The following is a 23,478-nucleotide window of genomic DNA, read 5'->3' on the forward strand; positions in this document are numbered from 1 at the left end:
TATTCAGTATAGTACTAGAAGTCCTGGCCATAGCAATTAGACAACAAAAAGAAATCAAAGGGATTCACATTGGAAAGGAAGAAGTCAAAATATCACTATTTGCACCCAGACCATCTTAAAGGATAATTGTTTGAGTTAGGGTTACTACTGCTATGCTGAAACACCATGACCAAAAGCAAGTTGGAGAGAAAAGGAATTATTGGCTTACACTTCCACATCATAGTCCATCATCGAAGGGAGTCAGGACAGGAAGTCAAGCAGGACAAGAACCTGAAGACAGGAGTTGAGGCAGAGGTCATGGAGGGCTGCTGCTTACCAGCTTGCTCCCCATTGTTTGCTTGGTTTGTTTTTTATAGAACCCAGGACCCCAGCCAAGGGGTGGCACTGCCCACAATAGACTCAATCTTCCCCCCATCAATCAGTAATTCAGAAAATGCCCTACAGGTTTGCCTACAGCCAGATCTTATGGACTCATTTTCTCAGCTTAGGTTCTGTCCTCTCAGATGACTCTAGTTTGTGTCAAGTTGACATAAAACTAGTCAGCACAATTGTGAAAAATACTAATATAAAATTAAAATTAGGAAAAAACACACTGAAAGTATGAATTGGAAGTTGTTTATCATGAGAAACCAATACATATGAAAAGTATTAAGCAATCTAAGGAGTTTCTCAATGACTCTTCTCTCCTCTGCTCATGTCTGATAGCTGATCTACCAGCCAATGGCCACACACTGAAGAGATTCACAAAGCAAAAAGCCCATACTAACTAAGCAGCTGGAAAAATAGGGAAAAGGCTTTCTAAGACCTAGTTCAAGGAGCAAGAAAGTCATTGTGGGCGTCAAATTACTTTGATGGCTACCATGATATTTTTGTTGTTATTGTGGTTTTTCAACAACTATTAATGAAGGGATTCCACCCCCTTTCAAAAATGCATTTTTCCAGAAGAGTACTTGTGAGGACTCTGCTGTTCTTTGCCATCTGCAAGTGACCTTCTGGCTAGTACATGGTCCGCCTGCACTATGTGTGCTCTTACCCATGACATCTGAGACCAGTATTCCCTGAGTCATTCAAAGTAGAGGAATGGCACCTGATGCTTCACTGCTTTTTTTTTTTTTTTTTCTTTTTAGTTTTCTTTCCTCCTCTGGCTTTCTCTTCACCCCCTTGGTATGCCATCAGAACAGTAGGAGCTTCACTTTTTATTCCTATGCTTTTCTTATTTAAAAGATGATATTTCTGCTAAAAATATTTAAGATTACATTACTTTTAAATACTTAAGATAGATCTTGGTTCATTTTTATTAAAAAGTAACTATAAAACGTGAATATTCTTTTGTTGGTAATCATAGTAATTGTCTTTTAAATGTTCTTTTACATTTAATATGTATCCACACAAGTAACATACCCCAGTATAATAGTAACACCCTACCTTTATTAGGTTGAAATGTTTGTATTCCATTACACTACCTAAATTAATAATAACCAGTTTTCAATATGAAAGGAATCTATCCAGATAAAATTCCCCAACACTAGAGCATCAAACCTTGGCTTCTTCTCCCATTAATGATCAAAAAAGCCATTCTCTGCTACATATGCAGCAGGAGCCATGTGTAGTCTTTGGATCGTGGTTTAGTCCCTGGAGCTCTGGTTGGTTGATATTGTTGTTCTTATGGGGTTGCAAACCCCTTCAGCTCCTTCAATTCTTTCTCTAACTCCTCCATTAAGGACCTAGTTCTCAGTCCAGTGGTTGGTTGTGAGCATCTGCCTCTGCATTTCTCATGCTCTAGCAGAGTTTCTCAGGAGTCAGCTATATCAGGCTCCTGTCAGCATGCACTTCTTGGCATTAGTAATATTGTCTGGGATTGATGGTTGTATATGGGCTATATACCCAGGTGTGACAGTCTCTGGATGACCTTAGCTTCAGTCTCTGCTTCAAACTTTGTCTGCATATAGCCTCTTGTGAATACTTTTGTTCCCCCTTCCAAGAAGGACTGAAGCATCTGCACTTTGGTCTTTCTTCTCCTTGAGCTTTATGTAGTTTGTAAATTGTGTCTTGGATAATCTGAAAGTCTGATAGAATTCCGCACTAAACCCATCTGGTCCTGGACTTTTTTTGGTTCAGAGATGTTTGATGACTGCTTCTATTTCTTTAGAAGTTATGAGATGTTTTAGATGGTTTATCTGACCCTGATTTAACTTTGGCACCTAGTATCTGTCTAGAAAATGGTCCATTTCATTCAGATTTTCCAGTTGAGTTCAATATAAGCTTTTGTAGCAGGATCTGATGATTACTTGAATTTCCTCAGTTTCTATTATTACGTCTCCCTTTTAATTTCTAATTTTGTTAACTTGGATACTCTCTCTGTGCTCTTTGGTTAGTCTGGCTAAGGGTTTGTCTATCTTGTTGATTTTCTCAAAGAACCAGCTCCTGGTTTTGTTGATTTTTGTATAGTTCTTTGTTTCTACATGGTTGGTTTCAGTCCTAAGTTTGATTATTTCCTGCCATATACTCCTCTTGGGTGTATTTACTTCTTTTTGTTCTAGAGCTTTTAGGTGTGCTGTCAAGCTACTAGTGTATGCTCTCTCCAGGTTCTTTTTGGAGGCAATTAGAGCTATGAGTTTTCCTCTTAGCACAACTTTCATTGTGTCCCATAAGTTTGGGTATGTTGTGCCTTTATTTTCATTCAATTCTAAAAGTCTTAAATTTCTTTATTTCTTCCTTAACCAAGTTATCATTAAATAGAACATTGTTCATCTTCTATGTATATGTGGGCTTTCTGTCATTTTTGTTGTTATTGAAGACCAGTGTTAGTCCACGGTGATCTAATAAAATGCATGAGATTATTTCAATCTTCTTGTATCTTTTATGGCCTGTTTTGTGACATATTGTATGATCCATTTTGTATCATGAGATGCTGAGAGGAAATTATATTCTTTTGTTTTAGGATAAAATGTCCTATAGATATCTGTTAAATCCATTTGGTTCATAAGTTCTGTTAGCCTTACTGTGTCTCTGTTTAGTTTCTGTCCTGTCTGTTCATTGCTGAGAGTGGGCTATTGAAGTCTCCCACTATTATTATGTGAGGTGCAATGTGTGCTTAGACCTTTAGTAAGGTCTCTTTTATGAATGTAGATGCCCTTGCATTTAGGGCATAGATATTCAAAATTGAGAATTCATCTTGGTGATTTTCTTCCTTTGATGAGTGTCCTTTCTTCCTCCTCCTCCTCCTCCTCCTCCTCCTCCTCCTCCTTCTTCTTCTTCTTGATAACTTTTGTCTGAAAGTTGATTTTATTCAGTATTGGAATGGCTACTCCAGCTTGCTTCTTGGAAACATTTGCTTGGAATTTTTTTCCCAGCCTTTTACTCTAAGGTAGTGTCTGTCTTTATCACTGATGTGTGTTTCCTGCATGCAACAAAATGCTGTATCCTGTTTATGTATCCAGTCTGATAGTCTATGTCTTTTTATTGGGGAACTGAGTCCATTGATGTTGAGAGATATTAGGGACCAATGATTGTTGTTTCCTGTTATTTTTGTGATTAGAGGTATTATGTTTGTGAGGCTGTCTTCTTTTGGGTTAGTTGAAAAAAGACTACTTTCTTGCTTTTTCTAGGGTGTAGTTTTCTTTCTTGTGTGGGAGTTTTCCATCTATTATCCTTTGTTGGGTTGGATTTGTGGACGGATATTGTATAAATTTGGTTTTGTCCTGGAATATCTTGGTTTCTCCATCTATGGTAATTGAGAGTTTTGCTGGATATTGTAATCTGGGCTGGCATTATTTGTATTCGTTTAGGATCTGTATGACATCTTCCCAGAATCTTCTAGCTTTCATAGCCCCTGTTGAGAAGGCTGGTGTGATTCTTACAGGTCTGTTTTTATATGTTACTTGATCTTTTTCTCTTACTACTTTTAATATTCTTTGTTTGTTTTGTATATTTGGTGGTTTGACTATTATATGATGGGAAGAATTTCTTTTCTGGTCTAATCTATTTGGAGTTCTGTAGGCTTCTTGTATATGTATGCGCATCTCTTTCTATAGGTTAGTGAAGCTTTTGTCTATAATTTTGTTGAAGATATTCACTGGAATATCAGTTTGGAATCTTCATGCTCTTCTATACCTATTATCCTTACATTTGGTCTTCTCATTGTGTCCTGAAATTTCTGGATGCTTTGTGTTAGGAGCTTTTGTGTTTTGCTTTTTCTCTGACCATTGTGTCAATGTTTTTTATGGTATCATCTGCCCCTGAAATTCTCTCTTCTATCTCTTGTATTCTGTTGGTGATGCTTGTGTCTATGACTCCTGATCTCTTCCATAGGTTTTCTATCTCCAGGGTTGTTTTCCTTTGTGATTTCTTTATTGTCTCTATTTCTATTTTTAGATCATGGATGGTTTTGTTCAGTTCCTTCACCTGGTCAGTTAATTTTTGTGTTCCTTCTTTAAGGGTTTCTACTTGTTTACCTCTGTTGTCCTGTATTTCTTTAAGGGGGTTATTTATGACCTTCTTAAAGTTCTCTAAAACATCATTATGAGTTGTAATTTTTAAATAAGAATCTTGCTTTTCCAGTGTGTTGGGGTATCCAGGACTTGCTGTGGTAGGGAAACTGGATACTGATGATGCCAAGTGGCCTTGGTTTCTGTTGCTTAGGTTCTTAGTCTTGCCTCTTACCATCTGCTTATCTCTGGTATTAGCTGGATGCTGATTCTAACAGTGGCCTGACCCTCCTGTTAGCCTGTGTATCAAAACTGCTGGGGGACCAGCACTCACCCAGCAGGATCTAGATACAGAGAGTTGTGGTACAAGGTCAGCTCAGGGCACAGACAGAAACTGGAACGATCCTGTTCCAAACTGCTTCTAGATTCCTATGTATGGAAGGCTACCGGCATCCCTCAGAACAAAAGTGATGGTCTTACCTGTGTTCTCAGGTGTATCAGCACTTCTGGGAGAGCAGCTCTCTCCCAGCAGGATCTGGGTACAAAGATCTGTGGCACAGGGTCAGCTCTGGGCACAGGCTCAAAGTTCTTTTTCTAAACATTTATTTAATTTCTCCTGGCACAGTTTATTGAAAATGATTATCATATCTCTTAAAAAACATCAGCTTACTGTGAAGTGTGGATATGCTCTCAGACTCTTCTATCCGGGTCTGTCCACTATCATACTGTTGAGAATGTTTGCTTACTGGTCATCATAAAGTCAGAAAATAGAAGTCTTTCAAGATTGCTCTTTCTTTTTTTTTTTTTTTTTAAGTTGCTTTGGCCCTTATATGTCTTCCTTAATCAATACATTTGCAAACCAATGTGTTATAAAAACAGAAGCAAAATTATCTAGCAGGTTTTGTTTGCTTTTGTATTGTCTACAGATAAGCTCTGAGAAAACTGTTGTCCAGGCAATAAGATTCCCTTAAATCCATGAGCATGATATGGCTCCTTTGGTTAGACCTTCATTCATTTCTCATAACAAGGGTTTATAACTTCTGGGCATTAGTTCTCACACAAGTATTTGCCAAGTTTAACTCTTGGTGCTCCTCTTTCATTAACATGCTGCAAATCTAATTCTCTCGTCTTATGTACAATGTTAATATATGCAACTAGTTTATTTTAATATTCACTTTTAATCCCGTGACCTTGCTGAACCTCCTCTTTATTTCTGGACAATTCAACTAGGAAGAAGTCAATTACAATGATCTCCTCAAAGAGCTAGATTTGGATAGTCTAACTCATTTTTCTCCTTTCAATTTTAATGGTTTCTGCTTGTATCTTGATCATTTCCATTCTTTACATGTGAGAGCTAGAGGAGCCTTTAATCTGGGATTAATCAGCTTCCTTGTTGAGGAGCAACTAAACTAGAAATTCTCACCAAATGCTCTTCACTGTAGCTGACAGAAGCTTCAGGAAATGATTTGTCTACTAACTCCTAGTTCATCTTTACTGGCCTTAGAGAGGTCCTTCTCATGACTGGACCAGATCAGCGCTTAGAGAAAAGCAGAGAAACCCTCTCTACAGAGCCTCGGAGCTCATTGTCTCTGCTCCTTCATCTTTGGTACTCCCCCCACACCCCCTTCAAAAATCTAACTGATCTTTTACCTTTGCCTTAAGACTATCAGGACATGTTTGGATTTTCTTTTTCATGACCCAAAACTTCAAACCAATGAACAACTTAGGTTAAAACAATAGTAGATATCAACTACTTATTTTTAACTTTTTCTCACAGACTATATGTGGTGTGTGAATATACATATTATATATATATATGAATATACATATTATATATACAGATAATACATATATACAAAGATAATACATATATAATGTAATCCATATGTACTTTGTTCAATTTCAGTGCTAACCTATCTTAAGGGTTTTCTGAGATTTTCAAGGGGAATCAATAGTATATGTGTGTTTGTATAGCAATAGGATTCCTTCATGTCAAACAGTAGCAACATTTTAGAAACATTACGGCATTGTTTGCTGTCAGTGTTCAAGCTCTTGCCTCCATGTGTTAACATGAATGATTAAAGGGTTACAATCAGTAAGTTGCCTTAACATAAATAAGTGTATAAATTCCTACTTGCTCTGAATTTTAAGTTATTTCTGAATGAAAATGATTGAAATCATCAAAATTTGCATTTGATTTTACTGTTGCTTTAGTCATGTTATCTATTGGAATAGTGTTATAATCCAACAAGTAATAGCACCAAGCAATTGTTCATAAGCATTTCCTGCACTAAGTATATTTTATCTGAAGGTAAAGCGGAAGACATGAGTGTTTTTGCTTATTTCTCAGAATAGAAATCCTAGCGCTTAAAAATCAGTAAAACATTAATAATTTTAAATTCCAATTTCAATAGTAAGATGCATGAAATAGCTTGTGTGAATTGGAATGTCCACAACTTAAAGGCAGGTTAAGCAGTCACAGTATGTTCTACATCTGAGCGAGCTGAGGACTGGCATAGCTGCATCAGGATGCTGGACTCCCCAGAATTGAATAAAGGATGTGAAAATAAAAATGAGTAGGAAGAATAGAAGAATAAAATGAAATAAAATATAAGAGGAATAGACTTCTTCCACCTGTAATTTTAAATGTGCCTAAAATTTATTTTATTCTTACATACTCAGGTCTGGCTAAGTCATACAACTTGCTAACCCCTTTCAGTGATCCAGACCCTGCAACTAGACAACCAGCTTAGTGAATGGCATGCCTGATCCAGCATTAGTAAACCTAAAGGACTGTGACTCCACAGAAGGGGTCCAAACGGCCAGGACAAGGAGAAAGTTACAGGAAACAAGCCATAGGTTGTAAATGTGATTTATTTTATATTCTGTTATGGTATCTTCGACTTTTATAGAAATTATACTTATGAAAATCATGACAAAAAATTCTGAAGGTACCACTACTCCCCCTTTCTCCTGGGCTAAGAACATTTAATGATGTTTATTACCAATGAAATACTCAGTGAAAATCTAATTCCCTCCTCTCCAAATACAGAAACAGATCAAAATATAAAATGGCCTCGTGTCAGAGCAAATGTGCACATCGTGATTTTCCTAGTGAATAAGGTATTTTACTAGTGAATCAGGTATTTTACTAGTGAGTCAGGTATTTTACTAGTGAGTCAGGTATTTTACTAGTGGGCCAGGTATTTTACTAGTGGGTCAGGTATTTTACTAGTGGGTCGGGTATTTTACTAGTGGGTCAGGTATCATTGTCATTTACCCTGCTTGCCAGGTGCCAGTTGTTGGAATAAATACACATAATATAGATATTCCTCAGACTAAAAGAGGGTTTGCTTCCTATCTGCAAATTCTCCTTGCCCTGACTGTTTGAATATCTACTCAGGGGAGAACCCCTTTCTGGAGTGTCACAATCCGTTAGGCATACTTATGCTAGATCAGAAATTGCCGTTCACTCAGCTGTTCAGAAGCAGGGGCTGGATCACTTACAGGGGCTAACCAAACGGGGCTTAGTAAGTTCCTTTCTGCCGCCTTACATCTTTCCACTTTCTGTCACTATTTACATTATCTAGACATTCTGGGAAATCCTAAATGTTACAGTTGATACACACACACACACACACACACACACACACACACACACACGGGGGGGGGGGATGGACAGACAGACAGACAGACAGACAGACAGACAGAGAAAACCAAATTGCATTATAAGATAGATCAAAAACCATTTATGCTATACAGCTTTGGAAAAGAAAGTGCCCCTGTCACAAAACCAAAGGAAGTAGGACCTGGAAACACCATAAAATTGTAAAGCTTGTTTGCTGCTAGAAGACCAAATTAATAAATTACCCAGAATTAGATAAGATCTATACTATATTAGAAAAGCAAGATAATTGTCTGAAATGGAAATGATCAGGAACCTCCTTAAATCACACCCTCTAGGTTTACATACAGACAAGAACCTGCTCTCCGGGGATCAGAGAGTCTTCGTAGCTTTGCCTGACCAGGGAGTGGCTCTGACTATGGCTCACATTAGATTTTATCACAAAAATCAGGAACAGCAAACCTGTGAAATCACTTCTCTTACAACTCCGAGGGGCTCTTGAGGAACCAGTGGCCATGTATTCCACTCTCCCGCTTACCGCGGAGACAGAACAGGTTATGACAGAATGTCCACCTCCTCTAATCATGAAAACTGAGTTATTTCACATTTGGAAGAAGCTTGAGGAACTGCTTTCTAAAGTCTCGTTTCTAAATGACAGTTATCTGCACAACGTTGGGTTAATGTGGAATGTTGACTTGGATGAGAAACACCCAGATCACTAATTAGGGAGCACTTTGGTATGTGTTTGCAGGAGCATGTCTAAAGAGACTTGGAAAAGGACTGAAGATCTACCCTAAATGTGTGTGGCGCCATTCCAGGGTCCCAAATAATAGAAGGGGAGAAGAAAACACACTACTGTGGAGTTCCCTTTTCCTTCCCTTCCTTCTGAGGACCAAGAACCAAGCCCCTCCCACAGCCAGGCTGTTAGCCATGTCATTAGTTGTCATGTGCAAGCCATGTTTGCACTCCTTTGATGTGTAAGCCAGAATAAATGTCCTCCCTTAAGTTGGTTTGTGTTCAGAACTTGGTTGCAGAGATGAGAACATCAAGAAACACAGATGTATAACACTTCTAATGGTCTACAAGAAGGAAAATAATAATGATGATAATAATGTTTAAATCGGCTCTAAATTAAAGTGACTTGGCATAGAAATTGCAGTGTGCTGTTAATTGGAGCATGAGTCTAAATTAAAATGTTTTTATATTGTATTTATGATATATGGCTGGTATGTAGTCATAGAATTGAAATATCCTCACAACAAAATCTTCAGAGATAGGAATACAAGACCTCAGTTCCACATTTTGCTATAACAAAATTAACAATTAATGCTCATCTTGATTAAAAACGCTTATCTGGCCTTAAAAACTTTTATCTGGCCAGTTCTGATAGTATGCCTATATTTCCAGCCATGGAGAAAAAAGATGAGACAGGAGGATGGAGTGTTTGAGGTCAACCTAAGCAACATAACAATGAGACATAGACAGAGAAAAGGAGGGAGGGAGAGAGAGAGGATGGGATGGAGGGAAGTACGGGGGAGAGAGGGAGGGAGGGAAGGGTGGAGGGTGGAATGGAAGGAGGGAATAGGGAAGGAGGGAGGATAGGAAGGAGGGTGGGGTAGAGGGAGGGAAGGTAGGAGGGAGGGCAGGGTAAAGGGAGGGAAGGGGGAGGGAGGCAGGGGGAAGGCATTATTACACTCCCTCATTCCTCCAGCTGTTAATAACAGTTATGCTTCTCTTAATAACTTCTTTGTTTAAAACTTCTCAGATGGGAGGTTAGTGAAATAGCTCAGTGGGTAAACGTGCTTGCCACCAAGCTTGCCAACTGAGCTCTATACTAATGTCCCAGATGGTAGAAGAAAAGAATTTACTCCTGCATGTTATGCTCTGATCTATACAAAACTGTCATGTCACATGCACACACATACACACACATGCACACACTAAAATAAATAAGTGTATAAGGTATATGAGTCTCTTAGATTAGGTCTACAGATCACTCTACTTCATAGAACGTATAGTAAGGGTGAATTGTGTGCTTTTCTGACCCTTCTGAGATGAGCTCCAATGAGAGCCTAAAGTGCTAGCCTAGAAAGCGGGTTACAAAGGTTGGGCTAAAGTTGTTCTCATTTAGAGATGGGACCCTGTGCTTTCCATAGAGGACATTGCACTGGGCTTGGTTATCCTGGATTGTTGACTTTCAGTTTCCATAGCAAAGATTACCACATGCCCCACTGCAGGTTCAGGTTGCTTCCCCACCTCAGACCTGAATGGTTATTTTATTTGACTATATTCTTAGCCCAATACCAACAAAGCCTAGGTTATTAATGGATCATTGACACTCTTAATTTAAGACCAGTTAAGCTGTCGAGGAGGCTAATAAGTCTTGGAGGCAAACCATACTGAATATGAATCCTAGCTACACTATCTACTATTGGTCCATCCTCAGATTTCTTCTCTTGGAGCTGTTATTTCCTAGTCTCCTAGGAGACAGTACCCCTAACCCTGGGTGCTATGATGAGACTTGGGTCGCTACATAAGCCTAGAAGAATATGTGCCATGGCTTTCATTGCTCTTCTTTCCTTTCTCTGCTTAGCTATAGAGAGCCTCCCTACCAAATAATAGCAACCGACTATCAGTAAGGATACAAGTCACCACTGCAGTTAACTTGCTCCAGCTCCTACTGTTTCCTACACATCTCTACCTCAGTTAGTATCTGTCACTCAGATTTCAAAATGAGACAGGTTCTCTTTAATATATATATTAATATATATATATATATATATATATATATATATATATATATATATATATATATATTCTGGATTACTTACTAATAACATCTTATGAAACCTATCACTGGATAATCATAAAAATAACCTGTGTCAATTCTCTGGATTTCACAGGCAAATATTCAGCCAACTGAGAACAAGAAATACTCAGAGGGGAAAAAGAAAAACTCTCTACCTGTATGTAACAAGCGTGTTTAGGATATTGTTATCCCCCAAGCCAGTGATTCTCAACCCCTTCGGAGGTTGAACAACCCGTTCACAGGGGTCGCCTAAGACCATCAGAAAACAGATATGTACATTATAATTCATCACAGTAGCAATAAAAATAATTTTATGGTTGGGGGTCACTATGACATGAGGAACTGTAGTAAAGGTAGCACCTGTGTGTCTCATAGGCAGGTTGCTGCTGTAGGTCACAAGGTTCATAGTCAAGTGACATTGGTGATTACATTTTTTTCCTCTGGGAGCGAGCATCGATCTTTCTTGCTATACCATGAACAATAGTCAGTAGGGGGTGAATGTTCTACTTGAAAACCATCTCAATTTCTTTGTGTTTGGTGACATATGAACAAGGTATTTTCAGCAATAAGGTCTTAACATAATGTCACCCAGCTATGAACCTGGCGACCTACAACAGCAACCTGCCTATGAGATATACCCATATCAGAGTGGCACAAAGATTATGAAGTTAACCAACTGCATTTTTATTGTTTTTAAGACATACTCCATGAGATAGAACTAATATCTGGTGCCGTTAAAGTAGCCTAGAACATGATACTAAATAGTTCATGGGCCTAAGGAAAAAGCTATGCCCCAAAGGTGGTATAGCAGGATCTTGTGGTAGACCAGTTCTCTGCTTCCTGAGAAATCTCCATACTGCTTTCCATTCTGGTTGTATCCCACCAGTTTGTTCTCCCACCATGAATGAATATTACCTCTCCTGCTGCCCCCCATCCTTTGCTGTTTTATTATATTGGCTATTGTAACTGGGGCAAAATAAAATCTCAAAGTCATTTTCTTGACAGCTAAGGGTGTTGACTATTTGTATGTGTGGCTCAGCCACTTGTGTTTCATCTTTTGGGAATTCTGTTTAGTTCCGTACTCCATTTTAAGTGCACGGACCATTTTGTGATGCTGTTTCTTTGGTTCTTAATGTGTTCTGTTCTCTGGTGCATGTATCATTGGTGAAGACTTTCTCATTCTCTAAGTTGTTGCTTTACTCAGATGATGGTGGCCTTTGCTTCACGAAGTCCCATTAGTTGGTCTTCCTACCTGCATTACCACATTCCTGTTCAGAAAGTCCTTTCTTGTGCCAATAATGTCAAGCTCATATCTTAGTTCTTCTTCCATCAGATTCGGGATACCTGATCTTATGTTGAGGAGGTCCTTGAGCCATTGGAATTTGAGTTTTATACAGGGTGATAGATACATATGTATTTTCATTCCTCTACCCAAAGCAATCCAGTTTGACAAGTACTATTTATTGACAATGTTATTTTTTTTTAATTTTCTCCAGTGTGTATTTTTTTCCTTCTTTTTTCAAAAGTAAGATGTGTATAAGTATATCTAGGTCTTTAATTCTCTCCCACTGATCAATTTGTCTGTTTTGAACCAGTAGGATGCTGGTTCTATTACTATAGCTCTGTACGCACATCTTGCAATCTGGGATACTGATACCTCCAGAAGTAAGGTGACTTGTTTTAAAACAGAACCAGCTAGTAAGTCAGTGAACATTTTCTCTGGGTTTGGGGAGAGGATCTCGGCCTGTTTTGGTTTTCTTCTTTGTCATGCAGACAATTGAGCCCAAGGCCTCACACTCACTGAACGTAGAGATCTCTTATCTAGTAGGTAGGATCCCCTCAACTGTATTGGTGCCCCCTAACTCATGCCTAGTCCAATGAAAAGCTATAAGACCAGAAATGGAGAAGAACATGTTTAATGTGCGGGAAGTTGCATTTTAGAAATAATTTGAAGTTGTTCTCCCCAAGGATGGATACATGTTGGGGGCTTGAGCACCGGTAAAATGGGCCTAGTGAGCAATCTGAGGTCTCTGGGGGGGCTGATCTTGGAATGAATGGACTCACAGGGTTCCAGAATGAGTCCTGTCATGAGTAAACTGTTGTAAGAGTGAACTTGACCCCGAGTCACTCTCCCTTCCTGTCTGGCACGAAGCTCTCTTCCTTACACACACACACACACACACACACACACACACACACACAAATCACTGCATGATGCCACCTGCCGCTAGACCCTCAAGAGAGGCTGAGCTAATAGGGCCACTAGAAAGTGTCCTTCAGAATCATAAGCTAAGTAACCGTCTGTGTAACTGTGCAGCTTCAAGTATTTAATTACAGCAATCAAAGCAGTCCAGGGGCCTTTCGAACATTAACAAGTTGAGAACAGTAAATCTCCGGACATATAGGTTATTTAAAAGCTGTAGCTACTACCGTTCGTTCCGACTTCTGAGTAGTCTCACTGCTAGCATGGCCTTTTCTACGATTAAGTTGTCAGAGGTATCTGGAAAAAGTGGATCTAAAAGTGAACCTAAAGCTGCCTGAGATCAGCGTGGGTTGCAAATTGCCTTCTTGACTTAAAACTATCTTGCTAACAATTAGCACAATTTGCCCTCTGCTTTTGCCGCATCATCTTCCTGAAAGGTTGTGAACTGGCTGGGCCCTTGATATGCCAGTCTCGGCTTCCCTCCAACCCTTGAAAGTTATGATGTGGAATCAGAGGGACACCGAGAAAGGAGACATTAAAAGTCAGAAAACCTGCCAAACTCATGGGCATGGAAGTAGGTGCTTGGCGTTTTAGAAACACAACATGTCTCGTAAAAGAAGCAATTGGCTCACATTTCATTCCCGAAAGTGCACAAGAACTGCCTGGTACTTGGAAAAATCTTTTGAGATGAGTGGCTGAGGTATATCAAATAATCAGCTTGCTTACTCTGAAAATAGATTCGCAAACCCTGGGCATATTAGAATCTCATTCCTAGGTGAAGAACTGGACTTATCAGAATAAACCACCAACTGCAAAGGAGCTGCTTGGAGAGGAAATGCGGGGAGCTGGTAACTATTTTATTTTAAAACCTCTCGCTCCGGTTTAAGAAACAGAACAGCCTTGTCTCTTCTGCCTTGTAACCTCGACTCAAAAGTGAGCGTTGGTCTCACAACTGGCTGGATCTAAAACCAGGGGTCAAGGAGATCAGATGCTGCACTGGTGAGAAGGAACCCGGATGACAGCTCTACCTGCTCCATACCTGCTGGGCTTTCTGCCCCATCCCCGGGAAGGAGCGACTCGCACCCTCAGGACGCGCGCCGGCGCCGCAGAGCGAGCCAGGCGATTGGGTTACACCGGGCGCATCCCGATAGCAGGCGCGGGAGTCGCTGGCCCTAAGCCTTTCCAGATGTGGCCGCGGCGCGCACTGGGCTTCGGGCCAAGAGGCCGCCTGCAGCCGCGTCCCGAGGCCGCAGCGCCAGCCGCAATGCCTGCGTCCTGAGCGCCGGGGCAGAACGAAGGTCCTGGGGATCCGCCCGAAGTTACTCGAGGGTGGATGGGGGACCCCGAGGGCCACGTGATGGCTCGGCCCCTGAGGGTCCCGCTGCGGAGGTCCTTCAGCGACCACATTAGGGATTCCACCGCCAGGGCACTGGATGCTATCTGGAAAAACACCCGAGAGAGGCGGCTGGCAGGTGAGGGGCATGGGAGACAGCCAGGAATTTACCAGCAAGCTTTTGAATGTGAGATTGCATTGACTCTCAGCTGGATTATAGCAATCTCTGATTCTTAATATTGCGGGGAGGGTCTTCTCGTTTCTTCTATTACTATTAATGTTTTGATTATTTCTATCTAAATTTTTGTTTGTTTTGGTTTGGTTTTTTTTTTTTTTTTTTAGTTTTGTTTTGTTCTGTTCTGTTCTTCTGTTTCGTTTAACCTTGAGAAGAAAAGCAAGGTCCTTTGCGGGGTCAGGAAATGGAGATGACGAACTGCAGGCAGGATCCTGTGCGTGGTCTATCTCTGTCGAGGGTCATCTTCTGAGTAGGTCTGCCCTGAGGTGGCCTGACCTGGCTGGCACAGGCCAGGGGCCTGGCAGGGTGGGTGGGTCAGTGGAAGTCCTGCCCAACACCAGTCAGCTGGTGTTTCCTCCAGCAAAAGCTCTGAGCTCCGCTTAGGTGTGCCCCAGGCAGCTGCTTGAATTGCATCTGTCCGTTGCTGTAATTCAACTGTTCTAGGGCTCCAGTGACAGGCACCAAACGGCAGTGCTGTGTTTGAAGGACTCCGGCGAGAAAAGGAGTGCTCTGCCTGATGCCGGATACCAGGAATATTCAGAAACTGAGCAGATAGCGTCTCACTAGAATGGGGAGTGACTCTGAGGCATTGATGTCAGCCTGTCCTTGTTTGTACCCCTAGTGGGCTTTACTGTGCCTTCCACATCCACGTGAATGGGTCAAAAAGCATGTTTTTCTTGACGTTGTTGTTGTTGTTGTTGTTGTTGTTGTTGTTAATCCGGCTGTTTTTCGAGTACTGGACAGACTCTAGGAACTGTTAACTGTCTTAGACATGCCTCCAATGGTTGATCCAGGTTTCTGGGCTATGTTCATTTGAGATCAAATAATTGTCTCAACAGGACTTGAAGAATGGCAGTTTAAGGTGTGTGACTATGGTAATGCAGATTATGAAGATAAACAGGAAAGTTCCATACCCTGGTAGGCTGTATTTGTCGGAATGAATGTGATTTGTATATTATCTTTGCGGTAAGGTCTCAATATATCCCAAACCTGCCTCCTTCCCCAGCTCTCTCATGCTGAGATTATGGGTGTGAATCACCGTTTCCTAAATCAACTGGTCTTTTTCTCTGTTAATCTATGTAATATAGCCCAAGACAGGGAGAGGTTGAATGATGGTAAATTATTAATTAACATAACAATTAATAAAGCAGGGTACAGAAAATGAGTTATTTTAAAATTTTACAGTGTTATTGCTGCTTGAAAACAAAACACAATGTGTTACTTAAAGCAATCAAACCTTCTAAATTCTTCAATAACAATACAGTTGACCAAAAGGGGGCCAGGAATATAAAATAAACAAGTGTTAGATGCCCAACTAGAACTGACTGATTTAATAAGAGAAACAAACAAACCTACTCCATCATTGTAACATTTTTTATTAATAATGCAACATTTGACCATAGCTAGGTGTTCTAGCTTGAATGTAAGGCTACTTGTACCGTTGCCGTTTTCCTGGATTTCTTTGATTTGATGAAATCTGGAATTTGATGAGTTTGACAGCTGGGAGCAAATGAATATGAGAATGGTGTGGCTTGAAAGTTCTGTGTCCTTCACATTTTTTTTTTTTTTGGTTATGTATTAACAGTCTATTTGTAGAGTGCAAATGCAGGAGCCGATATGAAGTCAGAAATGCAAACCACCCGGAGAGCAATCATTACTTTTGATGTGGTATGGAAAACACAGCATTCTCACAGCTCTGGAGGTTTTTGCTACTCCAGTTGTTCCGTAAGAATTCTTCAAGTTACTTGGCTCTCCAAGGAGACGCGTAGGCACGCTAGGGTGTTCTATAGTGGAGAGTGTGGGCAAAGAAAAAGAACCTGGGCTACAATCAACGCTGATGACTGGGGACCTGGACACTGTTGTGTCCTCCCTGGTCCTTGGCTCATGGCTGACACTGCCAGTATTGGTAAACTAGAGATTGGGCTGTTGCACATCCAAATCTCAAGCATGCTCGCTGCCACCTGTCCCTTCCAGCATTTCTGCACTTAACCCTCCCACTGAACAAAACGCTAAGTCACAGCTGTTGGAAGTTCACGGAGATTCATTTTCTGAACAGCGGAGAAATTGTTATTATATGACACCCCCTCTTGGCCTTCCCTTGCAGAACGGAGGGCAGTGGAAAATCCCCCACCTCCCTCTTCACAGGGAAGCAAATGAAGTGACAGGTAAGGGAATTGGGAGTGTCAGCAGGAAGTACTTCTGCTCATAGTGGCTAGAATGCCCCACGGCTGTGGTACTGATGTCCCAGAGACTTGCACCAGGCTTCTCATAGGGTGTGGCTGTTCCTACCTAGGCAAAGAGTTTGATCTTGGGATGAAGTTTTATGCTTTTCTTTTTAGGTTATTTCTGTCTCTCCCATGTCTTCGTCAGAGTCTCTCTCCCTCCACCGCCCTCCCAAAATTTAATAGTTTCTATTTATGATACTTGATTTATTCCACGTATAAACCTGTCATTTACCTCTCTCTTAAAATCCCTTAAGATTCTGTCTGTCATTTTAAAGGATCTTCAGTGTTATATAAACAAAGTACAGATCTGCCACTTGTGAGAAATGGCAAACGGACAAACGGATTGCCTTAATTTCACCCCCTTCTATTTATGCCCCTCTTCACTGTCCCCAGGCCCAGACCCTAACGGTTTTGCTTACCTGTGTCCCCAGTCCTCCAAGCTCACTGCCTTCTTTCTTAAGAGCAGATTGTATCACTAAGGGTTCAGTGAATGGGAACTCGAGAGTCATGTTAAGTGATTGATGGGGCACATAGCCCCATCTGGCCAAACAGCATGTCTTTCTCATATCTCTCTTAGCTCCTCACAGTCTAAGCATAACTTCCTCTGTGCCATGTGCCCATCCCCCTCCTACTGGGTACCTGGACATCTTGGCATCAAAGCGCATTTTATTCCCCAAAGCAATCTGTCTCCTAAGCGTTTCATACAAGGCTCCTTGGCCTTATGTTAAAATGGGATTCAGATAAAGCCTACAGCTCATGTCTCACATATTTACAAATGTGTGAGTAAAATAATAGAAAACTGTGAGGAAAGCCATTACCGTGAAACATGTCTATAGCCATGTTCAGACCACAAAATTGTAATGTAGTAGCTTACTATGAACTAACTATATGATTTTAAAATATGGGAACTTAGGTATACAGTTTTTAAAGACCCCCGGGTACAGACCACAGGGTGCTATGTCCTAGCTAGATCAAGAACTACCCTATGTACTAACCAGGTCTAACTTATCTCTTTGTCAGTGACCAGTGTAAGTAGAACAACCTGAGAAGCAATGACTATTAGTATGTCACTGGCATAGAGCCTGAAACTTTACTGTTAGGTTCCAGAATGACTGCAATGCAGAGGTACCCTGGAGTTGGTCCCTGGGGTCATAGGAACGTCAGTGGACAGTGGAATGCCCATTATGTGTAATTGACAGTGAGTGTAATTCAGACCTACATAAGTGCAGAGTAGGGGCGGAAAGAGACATGGAAAAGCATGTGTTTTGTTGGTGGCACAGTCCCAGGGACATCTAGTAACTATGGAAGGGATAACACTTTGTCAGCATTCATGGCAGTAGAAAGTGCTAAGGAGAGATTAAGAAACTCAGTGTATCAGAGAAACCCTGCTTCAAGAAAACAACAACAAGATGAACTTGTACTGAGAAATATTCTCTACCAAGAGCAATAAGTGAGTTGTATGTGAGTGTGTATACTTGTGCATGTACCTCGGAGGAAAACTCTCGGGGGTTGAGAAATCTCATTCAAATCAAAGTACTACTTAGAGTAACTGAGTAAGTTTGATGTGGGTGTGCGTCCTGCCACCTTATGCCATCTGGGGATAAAACCCGGGTCATCAGATCTGTGCAGAAATGCTTCTAGATCCATTAAGCCATCTTGCTAGCCCTCAAACAGCTGCTTTAATTTTTGTTATTTGTGTGTGTGTGAGTGAGTGTGTGTGTGTGTATTTGCACACACATGAACTCGAGCATGCTTGAACAATAAATGCACTTACCCACTTAAAAAAACGAAGAATTCAGTGTATGATTTCCTTCTCTGTCTATCTTCTTGAGTCCTTTGATTCTATCTACAGACTTTAAAAGTCTCTGTTTTATGCTTACTGTGGTTTTCAAATGGTGCCAGTAGCTTTCCTGGGCACTAGCTCCTGACCCAGTGAGGTACCACAGCTTGTAGCGCCCATGAAGAGCACCCATAAACACCAATGTCTGTCACTACAGTGTCAAGTTCTCACAGTGAGCTGAATATAGCATGGTGTACATTTTACACAGTTCCACAATCCAGGTAAAACAACTCTAAAGAAAATAAAAGAGACTAAAATTGAAGGTAGAAAGAGTGGGGGGAAAAAAACCTGAAAGTAAGACAAATCCAGATTTTGCCTGTATAGTTACTTTCTTCCACATGGAAAACGAAATTGATAAATTTTTAAAAAATTGGTTGTACTCTTTAAAAAGATTTAATAAAGTGAAACAAACACACAATATAAAACTACATTGGTTGGGAAAAAGGAATTCAATGTCTCTATTAAAGACATAATATCTTGACCTCTAAGTAGGGGTTGACTCGAAGTGTCTCAAATGTTGAGACACAAGGCAGCTGCTATTTCCACAGCTAAGCACCTTAGGAAGAAAAGAGCTTAATTGACTATAAAGTGAGAAAGTTTCAGCAAATTACAATCTCAATGAGCTTCAGTTGACGTAAAGCAAATCATTTAAGTCTGTGTGTCGAATTGGATCCCTGGGGTATTGTATCGTGTGTTTACTCTCATGTCCTTGGGGAAATAGATATCTGTGTTCCAAATGACCAGGTCTGTAATGAGGCAGCAACAGAAGTGTCTGGTCTGCTCTTCAGGATGCTTGTTCTTAAGGATTCTGGCCCCATTCCAACCAAGGGCGACCACAAAACGTTGACTCTGTGAACCACTTTGTGCTCCCTCGGTTCACAGCAAAAAGCAAGTAAGGGCACATGGAATGTCTTTTAAAAGGAGTGAGGTATGCCTCAAAATATGCAGTAAACAAAGACAGCCCACTCTAGATGTCTAAGGAGAGACGGTCACTGGGGATGCTTCAGGGCCACTGCGACGCGGGGTTATAGCTGCCGAGTTTTCGATTTTTGATAAAGAGAGATGAGTGAAAGTGTCTTTGAGGAGAGAAGACGTTAATACAGAGACCGGGGTTGCAGCTGAGCCTCAGCCTGCCTGAGTAAAGACTGGTTCTTCAAAGCTCATAGCAACGCAGAGACTGGAGCAGCAATACGGGCCTACACAGGTCTGCGCCCAGTCCTCTGAGGTATATTATAGCTTTCTGTTCAGTGGTTTTGGGGGACTCCTGAGGGTATAAACAAGTGGGTCTCTGGTTCTCGTGTCTCCCCTTGGGGCTCTTTTCCTTCTGCCGGTTTGCCTTGTCCAGGTTCGATGAGATGGCTGTCACTTCGTCTCATTCCATTTTATTTTGTCATGTTTCGGGGTTTTCCCTTAGAAGGGCTGTTCTTTCCTAATGATAGGCAGAAAGGTCTGGATGAAGAGGAGGTGGGAAGGAAGTAGGGAAAATGGAGGGAGAGCAAACTAATCAGGATATATTGTGTGAAGAAAAAAATATTTTTAGTAAAAGGGAGACTTTTTAAAAAAGATTGTGGCTCTTGCAGTAGATAACTTTGGACAAAACAGTAAGTTCCTCACCAATGCAAAGATGCTGATTACGATGTCTGCCTCATAACAGACAATCGGGAATTGAGTGGGCCTCAGTTGGACACTGCTCAGAAGAGCCACTGGCATACTGAGAAAGCAGTCTTGTTTTGGGGAGTATCACCCCACTTGTCTTCTCTTTATGGCCTACTTCCTGAGGAGTTCACCTTTGTAACACACTGTCACTGGGGCTTTTAGAGCAGAAGTATCTGAACTGAGCACACCTCTCAGTTCCCAAAGGAAGTGGAGAGGATAACTGTTTCTGCATATTGATGAGGAAGTCGGCCTTGCATGTCTGTTTTTCATACCACGTAGGCAATCCCTGGATACCCTCCCAGGCGAGCTGGGACCTGCTCTGAACACAGCAAAGGGAAGCAGTGCCAGCCGCCGGCTTACAGCTTCAAGCTTGCGGCTCGGCTCCAGTGTAGGGCAAGCGTCAAGGCTGGCCTGGGAAAGCAGAGGTCTTTCATATGTCACTCTCTCTTACATACTTCACTCTGTCCAGCAAAACAGCCAAAACCCTCTGATCTGTTTAAAGTGGTATGAATGGCTGGCACTGTCACCAGAGATCTCTCTAATCAGAAGAATTTGATGTCTACACCTCGGTAGGAAGGACAGATGTCACTGACTTAAGGAAGCACAAACTGGGCTACATAGCAAAAGTTGGCTTTAAAAACAGAAAAACGAACCCTTCCTCTGGAAGCTCCCTGCTCCAGAGGTATGATTTAAGTGGAGATTGAGATTGAACATAAATATTGTTCAGTTTCTGGTTCAGTTCCTGACTTACTTTTTAAAGTAATCTGTCCTTCGACCCACATGGTCTTACTGGAGTCGTGTGTCGCAGTCGAAGGCCTGCACAGATTGATCCCTCAGTACTATTCCCTGTGAGTCTTCGATAAACACAGATATATCCAAGTGTTTGCCTGGAATTAATGATGAAGAGCAAGGTCAGAACACTCCTGCTCCATTATAATCATACTCGAGATAACGGCTTGACTGATGCTCTTCTCAGCTGAAGAGTAAGCCCTAGATCTCCTGTGACTGTGATTGGGAGGCAGAAGTTGCCAGCAGGTGGCTACCATCATTTGCAGGCATTGCGTGGATGTCTAGTAAGAACCAGAGTCTGTACCAAAAGCATCGCATGGGCACCTAGTGAGAGCTCTAGGGAATTTTTTCTCATCTCGTGTTCAAAATCATGCTGAGAAGTAAATGCTACTGTTCTTCATCTCATTTAAACTAAAGAAGTTGGGGAAGTGTGTTAGAAAAGCATTAATGAGTTTCAGAGATGAAATCCAGAAGCTTCCAAACCTGCCAATTACCTTAAGGCCATTTTACAGAGATTTATTATGTATTATACAACAAACGCTGTACTGGACGCTGACACACAAAAACATACAGAACCTGCACCTACCTGTCATACGTATCATATCCGAACGCTACCTGTGGAATGAAGTAAGCCCCGTTTACTTAAGAAGAATTGCAGATTAGCTCCAAAGATGGATGGAACTCATGGCTGACAGTAAATTTAACCTGCCACTGTTAGAGATGTGGAAGAGGCACATTCATAAGGGACAGCATCAGCAAGGTGTCCCTGTAGATTTGAGAAATGTGTTCTAACCTTCGGCATTCATAATACAAGCTGTGCCTTGGAGACTGTAAGTTAGGACAAAAGATGTTAGGAGGTAGGTCTGGGTCCAGGCTCTGCAGTGCTTGGTCCTGGAAACCAGGCTGGGACAACAAGGAGATGAAGAAAGAACAGGTACACAGGCACAAAAGGAAAAGGCTGGGGTACAGTGAACCTAGACACTGGTTCTGGAACCAGGAAGCACAGCTGGTCAGAAATCTATTCTACACATCTGAATGGAAAGGCGAGTTTATTAGATACAGGTGAATGTGGTTCTAGCTATCTCAGTAGGAGGCAGGGTAGACACTGTGGCTGTCAGTTCCTACACACACACACACACACACACACGACATTAGCACCTGGACCCGAGGAAGGCTTTGCCTTTCATCTGTCTGAGGCATCGGGGTCCGAGATATGGTTGTATATGTTATCAACAAGACACAGTCCCCAAAGACTTCATTCACTACAGACACCTTCGCTCACTACCTACTCCACTCCACAGCCCAGCATAAATAGAAAGGTTGAATAATTCCAGTTTGAGCTGTACTATGGGTCCCTTTTGGGCCGCACTTCTTCCTGAGCAGAGCGTAGCCTATAGAGAGACTAAATACGAGATTTATCTGATTCATCCACAAAACCCAAAGAAATCCTCTCTACAGTTCCAGGCCAGGCCGGGTGGTATGTCTTTCCAAGCAACTGGCATTTTTCCTTTTGGTAGGACAAAAAGACTTCCCAACTGCTGTCATATGTTTTAATCACGTCTCTCACTCTTTTTTTTTTTCCTGTTTAATGTGATGTTGGCCTCTTTTCCAAGTTAAGCAAACAAAAAGCATCTAAACCAGGCAGCTCCTGACTGGTTTAGAAATCAGAATGAACTAAAATTAGAAGTTATGCTTTTAATATTTCAGTTTGCATATACAATTACGCTGAGCCTTCAGCACACATGAGCTACATACAGGAGAGATTTGGGAGCCCACAGATTTTCTAAAAGGTCCAAACTGGAAGTCAAGACTCTTTTTTTTTTTTTTTTTTTTTGGCCTGATAATAACTTCCAAAGTACATTTCTGATTTGAATTTTTTTAGGAGAAAAGAAAGAGTGCTAGATGTATTATAATGTGACATTATTTTGCTTAATGCTCTCTAGTTGTGGCGTTTGCTTTCTGCTGTTATTGTTGCCAACCTGAGAAAATCAAAAGTCACTGAGGAAGAGTCTCAATGAGACTCTACATTGGATTCTGTGCATTGGGTTGATCGGTGGGGTTGTCATAATTAGGTCAATCTATGTGGACATTCTGTCCTACTGTGAGTAGCACCATTCCCTGGGCAGAGGGTCCTGGACTGTGTAAGAGCAGAGAATTTGAGCTGATCATAAACAAGTGATCATGCATTCATTTTTTCTCTTTGTAAATGATTATGGAGGTGATGTGATTAGCTATTTGAAATTGCTGACTTAACTTTACTACAATTACTGATTTTCGTAATCTGACTACAGGTTATCTATTCAGTGCAAGTATTCCTTATATTGATGGCAAAAATT

At 41.2% G+C, this 23,478-nt stretch overlaps 1 protein-coding gene across 3 annotated transcripts in view; it reads left to right on the forward strand.

Annotated features, from left to right (window-relative positions):
- Nucleotides 1-23,478, forward strand: part of DLC1 (DLC1 Rho GTPase activating protein) — a gene marked incomplete at its 5' end in the record, with an annotated part of 374,393 nt that overhangs the window by 193,880 nt on the left and 157,035 nt on the right. Inside the window, one exon of one of the 3 annotated variants that reach the window (XM_080929014.1) lies at nt 14,398-14,536. The exons of the other annotated variants lie outside the window; for them this stretch is intronic. Coding sequence (XP_080785140.1) covers nt 14,398-14,536 — 139 coding nt within the window. Of the gene's footprint in view, nt 1-14,397; nt 14,537-23,478 lie in introns of those variants that run through there. 3 annotated transcript variants of the gene reach the window in all.

The sequence above is a fragment of the Micromys minutus genome (assembly GCF_963924665.1).
Source record: "Micromys minutus genome assembly, chromosome: 14".
Lineage (NCBI taxonomy): Eukaryota > Metazoa > Chordata > Mammalia > Rodentia > Muridae > Micromys > Micromys minutus.